At 39.6% G+C, this 16,302-nt stretch overlaps 1 protein-coding gene across 1 annotated transcript in view; it reads right to left on the minus strand.

Annotated features, from left to right (window-relative positions):
• Positions 1 to 325: 325 nt before the first annotated feature.
• LOC131185771 (uncharacterized) overlaps positions 326 to 16,302 on the minus strand; it is a 42,775-nt gene continuing 26,798 nt past the window's right edge. The window contains exons 3-8 of the mRNA XM_058158659.1: positions 4,677 to 4,756; positions 4,468 to 4,509; positions 3,475 to 3,558; positions 3,281 to 3,335; positions 1,246 to 1,505; positions 326 to 464 (exon numbers count right to left, since the gene is read on the minus strand). Of these exons, the coding sequence (XP_058014642.1) occupies positions 326 to 464; positions 1,246 to 1,505; positions 3,281 to 3,335; positions 3,475 to 3,558; positions 4,468 to 4,509; positions 4,677 to 4,756 (660 nt within the window). The remainder of the gene's footprint in view (positions 465 to 1,245; positions 1,506 to 3,280; positions 3,336 to 3,474; positions 3,559 to 4,467; positions 4,510 to 4,676; positions 4,757 to 16,302) is intronic.

The raw sequence follows: 16,302 nt of genomic DNA on the forward strand, positions 1-16,302 counted from the left end.
AGTCTTGTGACCAATTTAATCCGTTCTCTTCTTGATTAATCTCTGTTAAGATATTTAATTAAATATACTGGAACAGTAAAGTGTATAACGGGCCAGAACACACAGTTGTAGTTGATTGGTTGGAGAATGCTGGCTCCTGCATGAGGCAATCTACTCTGTGATTGGTTGCTATATGTAAGTAAGGAGGGGGAATTTCCCTTTTTCCTGCCGTTTTTCTTCTGTATGCTCTGTATGCTGTTCTGTGATTTACCTCATGATGTAGTGATGTGCCTGATTACCTTTTTTGCTGTATATATAGATATAAAACATATTTATTTATATAAAACTACAAGTTTGTGTCAGTGTCTCTAACTCCATTTGGACACCTGCTGCATAATTCCCTGTTTAGGGAATCGGTTACAGGCTCAGAAGTGGCCTGAAGCGCCAGTAATAAATTTTTCTGAGGTAAAAGATTCTTCGTGAGCCTGAGGGAGATTGAGGATGCTTAGCTTGTAAGAACAGCACAATGCTACCTGTTACAGGAATGAAAGGAGGATTTCCTTTAGCTCATCTTAATGAGACAAATTATAGATAATCCATTCAAGTTACGAATGTAATGGAGTTTGCCGATTACATTTGTAACCCGAGGATTCATAGGAGTGAATCACGTAAACTTTTTTATTTATTTGTTTTATTTATTTATTTTGTTGAGTACGTATTAGATAATATATCTAAGTATAAGCATGAATTGAATACATAAAATGAATACAATTAATGGGAACATTAGGACAGGGACGGAAGGAACGCTGGTGCTCTTATGCACGCCCCTTACAGACCTCTTAGGAACGGGGTGAGGTCAGCAATAGACAGTCTTAGGTTACAAATTTTTGGGGGTTGGGATGAAACCATAGAGTCAGGTAGTGCATTCCAAGCATTGACCACTCTGTTGCTGAAGTCGTATTCAAGTTTGGAGTGGTTCATTTTAAGTTTGCATTTATTGTGTGCTTGTGTATTGTTGTGGCTGAAGCTGAAGTAGTCATTGACAGGTAGGACATTGTAGTAGATGATTTTAAAACTTGAATGTGATCATTCCCTGCTTTTGCCCACACGTTCGCTAATCAAATGCACAGGCCATTAAGTTCACCAGATATCTCCGGGTGGGGTAGTCCTTGGGGGGCTTAATGCTTCTGACCACCCAAGGCCTCCCCTGACCCACTGAGATATCTCAGGTTTTCATACACACCCCATCCCGACTGGGTCACTTACTTTATGTAGATCTCAATGATACAAGGGAGCTGTCTCCTTTCTAGTCTCTCTATTGTGGTTTTGTCTTGAGCAAAGACTTTCCAAGACCTGTAGGGATGAGAGATTGCATCCCGATAGGGCCCGGTCATCTTTGCAAAAAGCCTTTGCCACCAAGAACAGAGGTCAGGAGGGGTGTACGTGTCCCCCTGGGCCTCCATTTGTGGTGGTACAGGCTTTTCCTCCATTTGCAAATTTTTTTGCCGCAGATCACGGCCAGGCCTCTGTTTGCAGAAAACAGAGGCCTAAAGTACCGGGAGATCATATAAGACTAGTAGCACGAGATGTTGCACTACTGATCTCACGTGATCTTGCGTGCTTTAGGCCTCTGTTCTCTGTGAATGCACCGTAGCCCTGAAGCACCAAAGCAGGCCAAGAAACTGAAGGCTCACTAGCTTTTCGCAAGGTGAGTATCCACAGGCCCACTACCTATGCAGACCCGGCAGGGGAGGGGGGAAATTGGCAGGGCGAATGTTGGAGTGCATTTGTGGTCTTTTGTAAGGGTGAATGACTGCTGTGGTGCTGCAACATTCGTAACTTTGGGACTGTGTCATAAGTACTTGAAGACTGTTATGGCATAATTTTGAATTTTATTTATTTTATTTATTTATTATTTTGATTTTTATACCGCCCTTCTCCCGAAGGACTCACGGCGGTGTACAGGCAAAAATAAAACAGGCAAAATACAATGTACAATTTAAAATGCAAATTAAAAAACTTATTTTATAATTAGCCTAAAAAGTTTAAAATATATAATAAACTAAAACCCCATTTAAAATTATTAATAAAAATTTAAAATCGATAAAATTTAAGCCAGCCCCGTGCGAATGAAAAGATGTGTCTTCAGTTTGCGACGGAAGGTCCGAAGGTCAGGTATTTGGCGTAAACCCGGGGGAAGCTCGTTCCAGAGTGTGGGAGCCCCCACAGAGAAGGACCTTCCCCCGGGGGCCGCCAGCCGACATTGCTTGGCGGACGGCACCCTGAGAAGTCCCTCTCTGTGAGAGCGTACGGGTCGGTGGGAGGCATGCGGTAACAGCAGGCGGTCCCGTAAGTACCCAGGCCCTAAGCCATGGAGCGCTTTAAAGGTCGTAACCAAAACCTTAAAGTGCACTCGAAAGGCCACAGGTAGCCAGTGCAGTCTGCGCAGGAGCGGTGTTACGTGGGAATAGTTGTTAAGTGAACTGTCATAACTCGAGGATTACCTGTACCTCTCATGGAACCTAAAAATAGAGATGTTTCTGCAGAGGAAGGATTTGTGGACAGTTGTAAGCAATCCTCCAGTAGATCTCAATGAGGAACAGCAAAGGCAAAATGAAAAAAACACTTGCCAGCATAATTTTGTGCTTGGGAGATAGACAGGTAATACATGTTTCTAGGAGCACATTCTCACCGTCTTATAACAGAATCTTTATGGGCAAAAGGCTCACTTTGTGTTCCCAGCAGAAGGTTTAAGTCACCAGAGCAGCCGCAGATTGATGCAAGCTTTAGCACAAAACGTTTCAGCATTGACCATCCATTGAACCTGTACAAAGGTTTGATACAGAACAGGAAGAATGGGAAGTAATAGTCTCAGAAATAATTAGGTTTTCTTAAGAGTGTCTTGGTTTTCTTTCATTCATTAGGTTTATGTGTGGAGAAATGGACTATGTTAGTATAAGGAGACAATATGGAGAGGGAGGCATTGGGTATCCATGTTTCAAACTTCTTGGAAAAAGAAAGAATAGGGACTATTCTAGTGAGAAAGGAATAAACTAGAATAAAACAAGCAGTTCTTGCTACCAAAATCAGAGTTCTAAAAAGGTTCACTAAAACTCAGCCCCCTGGCTGTCTCCCATTCATAAATGGTGATACTCAGAGGTGATCAAATCCTGGTCTCTGCTAAAGAAGAGGAATAGAGAGGTGAACAACTCATTATTTGAAATATCCTATTATCTCCATAATTAAGTCATCCTTTCTCACCAAGTTAATGTATTTCTGTTGCTGTCTAAACATCTCTCACTCCCAATTCATGGAGATAAGCTTCCTGCCAGTCCTGCCCATATTCCTTCAGGCTACTGCAGAAAGAGAAAGGAGAAGAAGATTGATGATAGTGAGAACATCTTCACCAGGCAATCTTTTTTGTCCTCTTTCTGGCTGTAATCTTTTCTGGATGAGCCAGTGCCCAAGAAGAGCTTCCCTCACCCATGAACTTACTGCAATATATCTGCAAAAGCTGTGAGGATGGGCTTGCACTCGTAGTGAACACCATGCTTGGCACAGAGAGATTTCACCAGAGGAATAGAATAGAATAGAATAGAATAGAATTTTATTGGCCAAGTGTGATTGGACACACAAGGAATTTGTCTTGGTGCATATGCTCTCAGTGTACATAAAAGAAAAGATACGTTCATCAAGGTACAACATTTACAACACAATTGATGATCAATATATCAATATAAATCATAAGGATTGCCAGCAACAAGTTATAGTCATACAGTCATAAGTGGAAAGAGATTGGTGATGGGAACTATGAAACGATTAATAGTAGTGCAGATTCAGTAAATAGTCTGACAGTGTTGAGGGAATTATTTGTTTAGCAGAGTGATGGCCTTCGGGAAAAAACTGTTCTTGTGTCTAGTTGTTCTGGTGTGCAGTGCTCTATAGCGTCGTTTTGAGGGTAGGAGTTGAAACAGTTTATGTCCAGGATGCGAGGGATCTGCAAATATTTTCACGGCTCTCTTCTTGATTCGTGCAGTATACAGGTCCTCAATGGAAGGCAAGTTGGTAGCAATTATTTTTTCTGCAGTTCTAATTATCCTCTGAAGTCTGTGTTTTTCTTGTTGGGTTGCAGAACCGAACCAGACAGTTATAGAGGTGCAAATGACAGACTCAATAATTCCTCTGTAGAACTGGATCAGCAGCTCCTTGGGCAGTTTGAGCTTACTGAGTTGGCGCAGAAAGAACATTCTTTGTTGTCCTTTTTTAATGATGTTTTTGATGTTAGCTGTCCATTTGAGATCTTGCGATATGATAGAACCCAGAAATTTGAAGGTTTCTACTGTTGATACTGTGTTGTCAAGTATTGTGAGAGGTGGAAGTATGGAAGGGTTTTTCCTAAAATCTACCACCATTTCTACGGTTTTGAGTGTGTTCAGTTCCAGATTGTTTTGGTTGCACCTGGTTTTGCACCTCCAATCTGGTTTTGGAGCCACCTTGTAGTAATTGTGTCGAGGCCTGGTGGGGAAAAGGCTGCAAGAAGAAAAGAGGGTGTCAGGTGACAATCCCAGAACTTTTGCTAGATCCAAAACATGGCAGCCCTGCTTAACATCAGCCATGTGTGGTGTATGACTGCCCTGAAGGTCTCCCCCTCCCACACACATTTCTATGGCCTTGCTTCTTCTCTAGCTCATACTCACTGATGCTCAATCTGGAAGTTCAGGTGCCCAGTGAACCAGTCATTGAACCAGGAATGGTCAACATTACATGTTGCTGCGAGCTAAGGGAGAAAGAGACAGCAAGTTAAGCCCTCCAGTCATCCTATTCCTTTTAAGTAACTGTTGCTTCCTATCATAGGGAGGCTCTATAACAAGTAACCCTTATTCTTAGTTTGTGGGTCTGGACTTCTGTTTGGTTTTTCTTTCTTTGTTCTGGGTTTTTTAAACATTTGAATGTAAACGTTTGACTCCAGCCAGCTCTAATAGACAATGTACCTTGTACAGTAACCTTGTGCCTAAGAGACTGCACTGAAATCTTACAAGCTAGTCATGCCCAAATTGAGGGTCCAAGAACAATTTTTATCTTAATTTGATAGACAAAAGGAAAACAACATTTTAAAATATAAAACTGGAAAGTAGGCATTTATCTTTAGTTTTAAGAACAGTAAATAACAGTGAAAGTGAGAAACAGTTTGATGTAGTGGTTAAGGCAGGGGTGTCAAACTGGCGGCCCGCAGTCTGGATGCGTCATGCAAGCCATGCCCACCCCAGCTCGATGAAAAGGAAAAACATCATGAAATGTCATGTGACAGCAACATGATGCCACGGGTTTTACACCCGTGGCTTAAGGCATCAAAATAGAAACCAGAAGACTGTGAGTTCTAGTGCTGCTTTAGTCACAAAACCAGCTGGATGATCTTGGGCCAAGACTTTTTCTCTCAGCCATAGGAAGCAGGCAAAATACTTCAAAAACAACAATAACAACAACAATAACAACTTTTCCAAGAAACCTGTGGGGATTTATCTAAGCAATTGCCAGGAGTCAAACATGACATGAAAGCCCCCAAACACACATTACACATAAACAAATGGAATGAAATAAATTGTATTCCTGCCTACAGTTTTTGAGGTGGCATATCCTGCACAGCATTAAGAGGCAAGTGTGACTGTCAGACCATTCAAAAATGTTATTGGCAACTGTACTCTCTATTTCCACCTAACAGCCTGTTGACCACTAAGGCAAATGATTACAGATAAGGAGGTTTTCACCTGCTGTTTCTATGTCTGTTTCTTACATAGCCTATGATTAACTAAAGAAGGGTCTTCTCTCTCTCTCTCTCTCTCTTTCTCTCTCTCTCTTTCCCATCCTCCTCCCAGGTGTGAAATCCATCAGGTTCTGACAGGTTCTGGAGAACTGGTAGTGGAAATTTTGAGTAGTTGGAGAACCAGCAAATACCACATCTGGCTGGCTCCAGAGATTTTGCAGTATCCTTCCCCTGCCATGCCCACGCCCTACCAAGCCATACCACACCACGCCCACCAAGCCATGCCCACAGAACCGGTAGTAAAAAAAATTGGACTTCACCACTGCCTCCTTCCCTCCCCCTCCCCCTCCCCCTCCCCCTCTTCAAGGTGCAGTTCAAATAGAAGTGAGGCTTTCTTTTTCCATAAATTAAACTTTGAACTGCTTGCATACATTGATAGCTGGGCTGAGGTTATACAAGGAAATTATACTGTGAACAGTTTTTAATTGGAGCTGTCTTCTACTTATTACTTTCCATCTGTTAAGCACATCCTTTAACATGGATCTTGCTCAACTCAAATCTCCAACAATGTGAATCCCTGCTATATTTACCTACGGTATATACCAATCCATATGTCATGCCCTCAGTATATAATTTGTGTATAAACTGTTGTTCTTCTTTGGCCCCATCTAGTGGCTGGGGCCAAAAACCAATCTGTAATGTTTGGAAGCTGACCCACTACTTTAAGAGTCATCTTCCCATCCAGATAAAAATCAAATTAATAATTATAGACCTATATCCCTTTAAATGCTGATTACAAAATATTTATGAACATAATTGCAGAGAGGATGAAGAGAGTGTTGAACGAGATTATTTTATTTATTTATTTATTTATTTTATTTTATTTGAATTTATATCCCGCCCTTCTCCGAAGACTCAGGGCGGCTTACACTGTGTTAAGCAATAGTCTTCATCCATTTGTATATTATATACAAAGTCAACTTTTATTGCCTCCAACAATCTGGGTCCTCATTTTACCTACCTTATAAAGGAGGGAAGGCTGAGTCAACCTTGGGCCTGGTGGGACTTGAACTTGCAGTAATTGCAGGCAGCTGCTGTTAATAACAGACAGACTTAGTCTGTTGAGCCACCAGACCAAAATGGCTTCCTACCAAAATTCCGACCAAAATGGCTTCCTACCAAATAGACAAATAAAGGACAATATAAGAATAATAATAGACATACTGGAATATTATGAAGCGCACTCAGGGAAACAAATGGCCCTTGTTTTCCTGGATGCCCAAAAGGCCTTCGATAACCTCAATTGGCAATTTATGATAAGGCAAATTAGAAATCTGAAAATGGGAACTAAATTTGAAAATATGATAGAGGCAAGTTACTCAACGCAAAAGGCAAAAGTAATAATAATTGGAGATACCACTAACACCTTCCAAATAACCAAAGGGGTATGCCAAGGATGTCCACTGTCACCACTCCTTTTTATCTTAACATTAGAAGTATTCCTAAATAGCATAAGAGTACATCGAGGAATAAAAGGAACAAAATTTAAAGGAGAAGAGTTCAAAGTACAGGCCTTCGCGGATTTTATTTTATTTATTTATTTATTTTTGTCACAACATCATATAAAAAGGATTATATAGTATATAAACATATATATGAGTAAATATTAGGAGGTATAAGCACCAATATATATATAGGAAGAAGAAAAGAAAAGGGAAAAAACAATAGGACAGGAACGGTAGGCACGTTTGTGCACTTATGCACGCCCCTTATGGTCCTCTTAGGAATGGGGTGAGGTCAATAGTAGAAAGTTTTTGGTTGAAGCTTTTAGGATTATGGGAAGAGACCACAGAGTCAGGTAAAGTATTCCAAGCACTGATGAGTCTGTTACAGAAGTCATATTTTCTGCAATCTAGATTAAAGCGGTTAACATTAAGTTTCAATCTGTTGGTTGCTCTTGTATTGTTGCAATTAAAGCTGAAGTAGTCTTTAACAGGAAGGACATTACAATAGATGATTCTATGAGTTAAACTTAGGTCTTGTCGAAGGCGACGGAGTTCCAAGTTTTCTAAGCCTAGGATTTCAAGTCTGGTGGGATAAGGTATTTTGTTGTTTTCAGAGGAGTGGAGAACTCTTCTTGTAAAATATTTCTGGACTTGCTCAATTGTATTGATGTCAGAGATGTGGTGAGGGTTCCAAACAGGCGAGCTGTATTCTAGAATTGGTCTAGCAAATGTTTTATATGCTCTGGCTAGTAGTGTAGTGTTTTTGGAAAAGAAGCTACACAGGATTAGGTTTACAACTCTTAGAGCCTTTTTTGCTATGTAGTTACAGTGGGCTTTGACACTTAGATCATTTGACATGAAAACTCCAAGGTCTTTAACGGGGTGGGGGTCATCTGTAAGGTAATGTCCATCAAGTATGTACTTAGTGTTTGGGTTCTTTTTTCCAATATGTAAGACTGAGCATTTGCTGGTTGAGATCTGGAGTTGCCAAGTTTTAGACCAAGTGGTTAGATGATCAAGACTTAGTCTGCTGAGCCACCAGAGGCCATTGATGATGACATGGTATTCATCATTGAAGAACCTTTGGAATCTGGACCCACCCTAATAAAAGAAATAGAAAAATATGGGGAAGTGTCTGGACTTAAAATCAATGAAGGAAAACTAAAATGATAGTTAAAAATTTAATAAACAAATAGAAGGAAGAATTGGGAAAGGAAATGGGTTTACAAATTGTAAAAAAAAATCAGATACTTAGGGATATGGCTAATGGCAAAATGTTCATCACTTAAGGCGGACAATTATATAGTATTAGCTCAAAAATTAAAGAATGTTTTGGAAAGATGAGGGAGGTTACAACTATCACTTTTAGGTAGGATAGCAGTTATTAAGATGAATGTCCTACCTAAATTTCTATACTTATTCCAGACAGTACCCATATTATTAGACAGAATTTTTTTTGGAGAACTTAATAAAATTACCACAAAATTTTTTTGGGCAGGAAAGAAGGCAAGAATTAAATTATCCTCTCTTCAAGATAGTAGAGATAGAGGTGGCTTTGGACTTCCAGCATGGGAACTTTACCACAAGGCAGCATCTTTGGTTTGGATAAGGGAATGGGTCAATTTAAATAATAGAAGAATTATAGCATTGGAAGGCCATGACTTACAAAAGGGGTGGCACGCCTTCATGTGGGATAAAGGAAGTAAGACACATTCATATTTTCACAGACATAGAATAAGAGACGCATTGATAGGGAATTGGCAAGACATAAGGAAAAAACACTACATGAAAATTCCTGGCTGGTTATCCACTATGGAGGCGATGATCCACCCCAACACACTAGACATAAGTAAGATGCCAAGATATTCAGAAATATTAGACAAACAGGGAAAACTCAAAAATATTCAGACATTAAAGGAACAGGGAATATCGATAGATTGGTGGCCATGTTTACAATTGCAATCCAGATATAAGAAAGACATGGAAGAATTTGGAATTGATATGGAACCAAATCAACTAGACAAATTATTGATAGGCCCGGAAGGAAAATTAATATCTAAATTATACAAATACCTACTAGAGTTTGACAGAATGGAAGAAGTGGTGAAAGAACCAATGATTGCATGGGCAAAGAATATAGGGTACAATATAGATTTAGATAATTGGGAAATAATCTGGGATAAAAATTTAAAATTAACTAAATCTACTGCTTACAAAGAAAATCAATATAAAATGCTTTACCACTGGCACCTAGCACCAGCTAGGCAGTCCAAAATGTACCCGGATCTGTCCAAAGTGCTGGAAATGTAATCAACATGTAATCAACATCAACATCAACATCTTCTTTCATGTTTGGTGGATGTGCCCTGAAGCGAAAAAGTACTGGGTTAAGATACAAGGATGGTTACAGGATATAACAAAATGTCAAATTGAACTGAACCCAGAAACATTTCTCTTGGGAATGTTTAAGACAAAACTTTAAAAAAAAACGAGATATTTGATTTTGCACATTCTAACAGTGGCAAGGATTGCGTTCGCGCAATATTGGAAACTCAGTAACATATCACCAGAGAGTCTGATTATCCAATAGACAATGCATAAATAGATAAGCTTATCATAGAATTAGAAGAAAAAGAAGATTCAGAATACTATGTGGTCTGGGAAAATTGGTACACATGGACAATCAATAGAAATGGAAAACAATATATATATATGGCTATTGATGATTTTATATATATAATGTATATAGAAATTATATGGAAGGTAGATCTGAAATATACAATAATTTCATGGTTCTGTTGAATATGTACAATTGTTATAAAAAAAGAAAATCATAATAAAGATAAAATTTAAAAAAAAAGAGTCATCTTCCCATCAATCCTCACTCCAAAAACAAGTGCATACTGGGAAGCCATACTCCATTTCCTTTAACATTTTGAAGGAACTGAAGCACCAGGAAGAATCCAGCCTAATCCATGACACATGTTCATCTGAGGATAAAAATCCATATCCCATACACATAGCATCACTGGTGAGATTTAGATTTATCTGTATTTGTTAATTGTTATGCCCACCAGCAACTCAACACTGCCTACTTTGTATTTGAGTTCTTATTGTATGTATTTCTACTTTTCCCCAGTTTCACCCATCCTGTCCCTTTAATAAAGCATCCAGATCTATGCACATGGTCTGTTTTATTGGAGGATAGTGAGTTTAGTTGCATGTCAAGCTGCATACAGTGGCTACCCAGTGGCTACCCAGTGGCTACCCAGTGGCTACCCAGCAACTGGGATCTGGGATAGTGACTACACAGAGGCCTGCTACCTGGTCACTGTAGTCACCTGCATATGGCAATACAGAAGTCTCCATACAGTCAAGCACCTCTAGAAGACACCAGTTCATATAGCTAGCCATCTTCATACAAAGCAAGGTCTCAAATCTGTAGTCCTTCCAAATAGTCACCAGCAAGTAATGCACTTGCCATTGCCAGTGCAAAGGCTGAAGCAGCAAAAGCACGAGAAGCCTTTACTGAACAAGAAATGGAAATGAAAAAAAGAGCGCAAAAGGTTAGAGGACAAAAGAATACAGAAAGAATCTGAAAGAATGCAGCAAGATCCCTGGAAATGCAGGAAGCCCTGTTAGAAGAGAATCAAGAGTGCCTTGCCATAGAGAAAGAAATAGCAGCTGTCACAGCCATAAGCAACGCCCCAGAAAGAGCTGTATGTTCTGACAATGAATGCAGCAAATGCAGCAACGTGCTTGAGCCAGAAGCAGAATTCCAATATGCTTTGCAATGCACTTCAGAGTACATCTATCAGCACTCCAGGCCAAGCAGCAATGCTCACCTAGATGGAAAAGACAAGCTTCAAGAAGCAAGCCAGAGATGCTACACAATACCACTAAAAGCCAATGACAAGCCTCAAGCCTAGAAATGAGAGAGCTCCAAGCAAAGCTGAACTCTACACCCAAGGTACCTGAGTCTGCAAGTTATCCTACAGGATCAGCCTTCATGCCAGAGCAGCATAGAAAGGGCCAGCTGAAACCAGAGATCGTTAAACGGTACAACTACATAACACTTTTTCACCACAGCAACACACAGTCAGATAATCAAGCCACCATAGGCTTTGCCAAGTTCTTGGAACAACATGACTTTTATGGGGATTAATAGTGGCCCTGAAAGCTATAGAGCCTAGTGATTGTCATTTCAAAATGCTATCAGAGGCTTAGATTTTTCATGCAGTGAAGAGATACTTAATAATTAAATGGCTCAGAATTGAATCTGTGTAGCATGCAAAAAAAAATCAGTTCAATAAACAAAAACTATCCTGTGACAGGCCTTAAAATGTTCTGGGACAGACTTGATGAGTGTTATGGTTTAACAGAAGCAGTAGAAAATGCACTATTAAAAAGACTTGTTAGCTTTCCAAAAATAGCTAACGGATCCTATCAGAAACTTAGGGAACTTAATGACTTACTGATGGAACTTCAAGTAGTTAAGTTGGAAGGGGACTTGCCAGGACTTGCATTCCTTGACGCAGCCAGAGTTGTCAATCCGATTGCACAAAAATTAGCGCATAACTTACAAAAGCAGTGGATCACACAAGACTCCAAATACAAAAGAAAGTACAGTGTTGCATTTTCCCCCTTCTCTGTTTTTGTGGACTTTGTATTTTGTTACTAAGTTGAGTCAGTAGATGGAAAACATGTCTGAATTTACCAACTCTTATTGAGTGCAACCAGATTCCTGACCATAGATCTGAAATCCCTACACCAGATGCACAATTCATCACCCACTTTTGAACTGCATAGCACACCTGATACCAGTGCTCCATCCTCAGGCTCAGATAATCTTGCTCCTAGGAAGAGATATCTTAAAAGTCCACAAAGCAAGACATCAGATCAGTGGTACCCACAGTGATCCATATGTCCAGAAATTAGGCCTAGGATGGGTTATTATAGGAGATGTTTGTTTAGAAAGTGAGCACAAACCAACCTCTGTTAACAACATGCTTACAAGCACATTAGAGCAGGGGTAGTCAACCTTTTTATGCCTACCGCCCACTTTTGTATCACTGTTAGTAGTAAAATTTTCTAACTGCCCACCGGTTCCACAGTAATGCATCATGTATCATTGTCTGTATATGTCTCTCACGCATCGTGAGTGGGGTTTGTGGAGGGGGCGGCTACCAGCTCTGCTTGTCTTTTACAGCTGGGTGGTGTGGGGGGAGATGCGTGAGCTATTCTGGGACGAGGCTCTTTTGTTTGTGGTCGTACTATAGTGCCATGTAGCTTCACTTACATAACATGAACTAAACTTATGTGCGGGTGATACAGATAGTATATTTTCAGAAATTTAAATTGTCACGGGGAATTTTATGAAAACTTAATGAAAATGTCTTTAAATAATGCTATGAATTTTTTTAAAAAAGTCAATTATATTAAAAAAAAGGAAAGTGCTTCAGTATCGGACAAAACCCCTACTGCCCACCATGAAAGCTGAAACGCCCACTAGTGGGCGGTAGGGACCAGGTTGACTACCATTGCATTAGAGAATGGACATTTAGAAATGATGGAGCAATCAATCAGAATAGAGCTGGAAGGAACTTTGGAGGTCTTCCAGTCCAGCCCCCTGTTCAAGCAGGAGACCTATACCATTTCAGACAAGTGACTGTCCAGTAGAACCTGAATGATGTAGGCCAGACAAATTATGTCTAAAGACTGACGTGCTAAACTGATTTTTTTCTCCTGGATTTCTTGTTGGTCCAAATAAGATAACATTTCTGTGGAGTAGAGGAAAAAATTCCTGTTTTTTTTTTCTCCCAGATAGAACCATAGTTCACTTCTGATTAAGATGGCAATATGAGAAGTTAATAGCTCCAAAGAGAAACAAACTTCTCTTCTTCTAGCCAATTTCATACCAAAGGAAGTGATTAAAGGCTATGCTAACACTAATTCCAAAAAAGGGTCATAACTGCAATAAATATTAAGGTACAATTCAAAATGCCAATTAAAAATTTAAAAAGATTGTGACAACTGATAGTGTCAACAGGCCTTTAAATCTGTCAGCTAATCAGTCTGCTTTCTTCTTTATATGTACAAGCTAAAACAAGTTGAAAGAATGAGCTGTTACAATTTATCATGCATTCTCACGCTTGGGGCTTTGTACAACTTGCTTTGCAACCTTTAGGACAGGAAGCTGATAATGTAATTCTCAACAGAAACAACTATTACTGATATTTTTAATCTCCTGGGAGATTACAAGTAGTCAAGATTTGATCAAGGATACAAAGGTCATAATTTAGATCTCCTGACTGGTTATTACACCCTAGTCCAATTTTTCAGCCCAAAAAAATCAGTGAAATCACTGTGAGAGCCAGTTTGATCTAACAGTTAAGGTGTTGGCATAGAAACCAGAAGACAGGGACTTCTAGTCCCACTTTAGGCAAGTGTCTAGATGACTTTGGGTCAGTCACTTTTTTTAGCCCAACTCAGCTCACAGGGTGATTGTTGTGGGGAAAATAGGAGGAAGAAAGAGTTGTAGATATGTTCACTGCTCTATTTATTAAAAAACAGTAAAAGTGAGATTAAAAAAATCTAACATCTTGTTGAAGAACTCACTCTTATTAATAATCAAGGCCATGAGAACTCACAAACAGATTCCCCTTTAGACATGATGGAATCTATGATTTGGGCAGATGATGGCCTGAAAACAATTTTTAAAAAATCACCTTTTGACAATGTATCTTGCCTAGCTGTATTTAGTATAAGATTTTGCAGCTGATAAACCTCCCCTCCACCTCACGTTTGGATATTTTAGTGTAACAGCAGCACTCTGTTAATAAGTTAGGATGAAATAGGATGCCGAACATCCCTTAATCAAAACCTTTTGAACTAAATTTCAAAGTCTTTTTGTTTACTTTTGCTAAATTAATTCCAAAACTTCAAACGTTGAAACACAGGACATAGCAAAAGAGTCAAAGAAGAGAAATAAATGCCAAAAGTAACCAAGAGAGCCAGTTTGGTGTAGTGATTAAGGTTTCAGGCTAGAAAGCTGGAATCTGTGAGTTCTAGTCCATGTTAGGCACAAGCCAACTGAGTAACCTTGGGCCAGTCCCTCCCTCTCAGCTCTAGGAAGGAAGCAAAGATAAACCACCTCTGAAAATCTTGCCAAGAAAATTGGAAGGACTAGAACAGGTTGTCTCCAGGAGTCAAATCTGACTTGAAGCCCTGTTAACAAGCAAATTATCAACCTCCAGGGGGAAAAAAATCTCGTAATGAAAGGATACTGATACAATAAATTACTTTAAAAGTTAAATTGAAAAGAACAGTAGGAGGAAAAAGATAAAAGTAAGAGTGGATGGTAAGTTAAAATTTAATTTTTTAATACAATAGATTATGAAAGGTTATGTATGCGTGTATGTCTTGGAATTCTAAAAAAGAGCTAGTCAAACTAGTTGGAAAATAAATTATCATCTGATTATTAAAGTCAAGAATATAAGCCACCTAGGCATTTAATTCAATCCTATTCAATGCTATTCCAGTGGAACTGTCACTGGAAGACAGTACTTCTGAAAGCAAAATCTTCTTTTGCTTTGATATTTTTAATCCTAAAATTTCCAATAATGAAACGATCATTTCTATGTTCCCTTTCTTTAGCAGAGACATCCGGATTTCATCACCTCTACATGTCATCATTTATGAATGGGAGACAAGCAGTGGGCTGAGTGGAAAGTTGTTTTGGTGGCTCTCTTGGGATCTCTCACTTTGGGTTGATTGGCAGGAAAAGTAGGAAAAGGGAAATGACACAAAGAGTGTTTTATTTTAAATATTTGGGAACATTGGCAAAGGAGCTAATAAGCATTCAATTACTTCTTTGCCTTGCCTATTGTCGCCATCCCTTTTAGACCCTGATTAGCCACACTTATCATACACCATTGTTTGGTTCAAAATTGGGAAAGGAGTCTGGCAAGGCTGTATACTATCACCTTGCCTATTTAACTTATATGCAGAGCACATCATGAGAAAGGCAGGGCTGGATAAATCAAAAGTTGGAATTAAGATTGCCGGGAGAAATATCAACAACCTCAGATTTGCAGATGATACCACTTTAATGGCAGAAAGCAAAGAAGAACTAAAAAGCCTCTTGATGCAGATAAAGAAGGAGAGTGCAAAAGTTGGCTTGAAACTCAACGTTAAGAAAACTAAGATCATGGCATCCGGCCCTCTCAATTCCTGGCAGATAAGATGGGGAAGAAATGGAGATAGTGACAGATTTTATTTTCCTGGGCTCCAAGATCACCGCAGATGAGGAATGCAGCCAAGAAATTAAAATAAACTTGCTCCTGGGGTGGAAAACTATGGCAAATTTAGACAGCATACTACAAAGCAGAGACATCACCCTGCCAACAAAAGTGTGTATAGTCAAGGCTATGGTTTTCCCAGTTGCAATGTATGGCTGTGAAGGTTGGACCATAAGAAAGGCTGAGCGCCAAAGAATTGAGGTCTTTGAACTCTGGTGCTGGAGAAGACTCCTGCGAGTCCCTTGGACTGCAAGGCGAACAAACAAGTCAGTTCTAAAGGAGATCAACCCTGACTGCTCTTTAGAAGGCCAGATCTTGAAGATGAAACTGAAATACTTTGGCCACCTAATGAGAAGGAAGGACTCACTGGAGAAGAGCCTAATGCTGGGAAAGATTGAGGGCAAAAGAAGAAGGGGACGACAGAGAATGAGGTGGCTGGATGGAGTCACTGAAGCAGTAGGCGTAGAGCTTAAATGGACTCCAGAGGATGGTAGAGGATAGGAAGGCCTGGAGGAACGCTGTCCATGGGGTCCTGATGGGTCGGACACGACTTAACAACTAACAACAACAATCATACACCAACTTAGGTCATTCAAGTGAAACATCACTACATGAATTTGGAGTGAGAAATAATTATATTTGCAAAATCCAAAGAATAATAGGATGTGTACACAGAGTTTAAAATTGAGCAATTTATATGCTTTGAACCACAAGGAAAGTGGTGGCAGTGTGCAGACAGTCTTTTCTAATGAACCAA

Source organism: Ahaetulla prasina, chromosome 1 (genome assembly GCF_028640845.1).
Source record: "Ahaetulla prasina isolate Xishuangbanna chromosome 1, ASM2864084v1, whole genome shotgun sequence".
Classification (NCBI taxonomy): domain Eukaryota; kingdom Metazoa; phylum Chordata; class Lepidosauria; order Squamata; family Colubridae; genus Ahaetulla; species Ahaetulla prasina.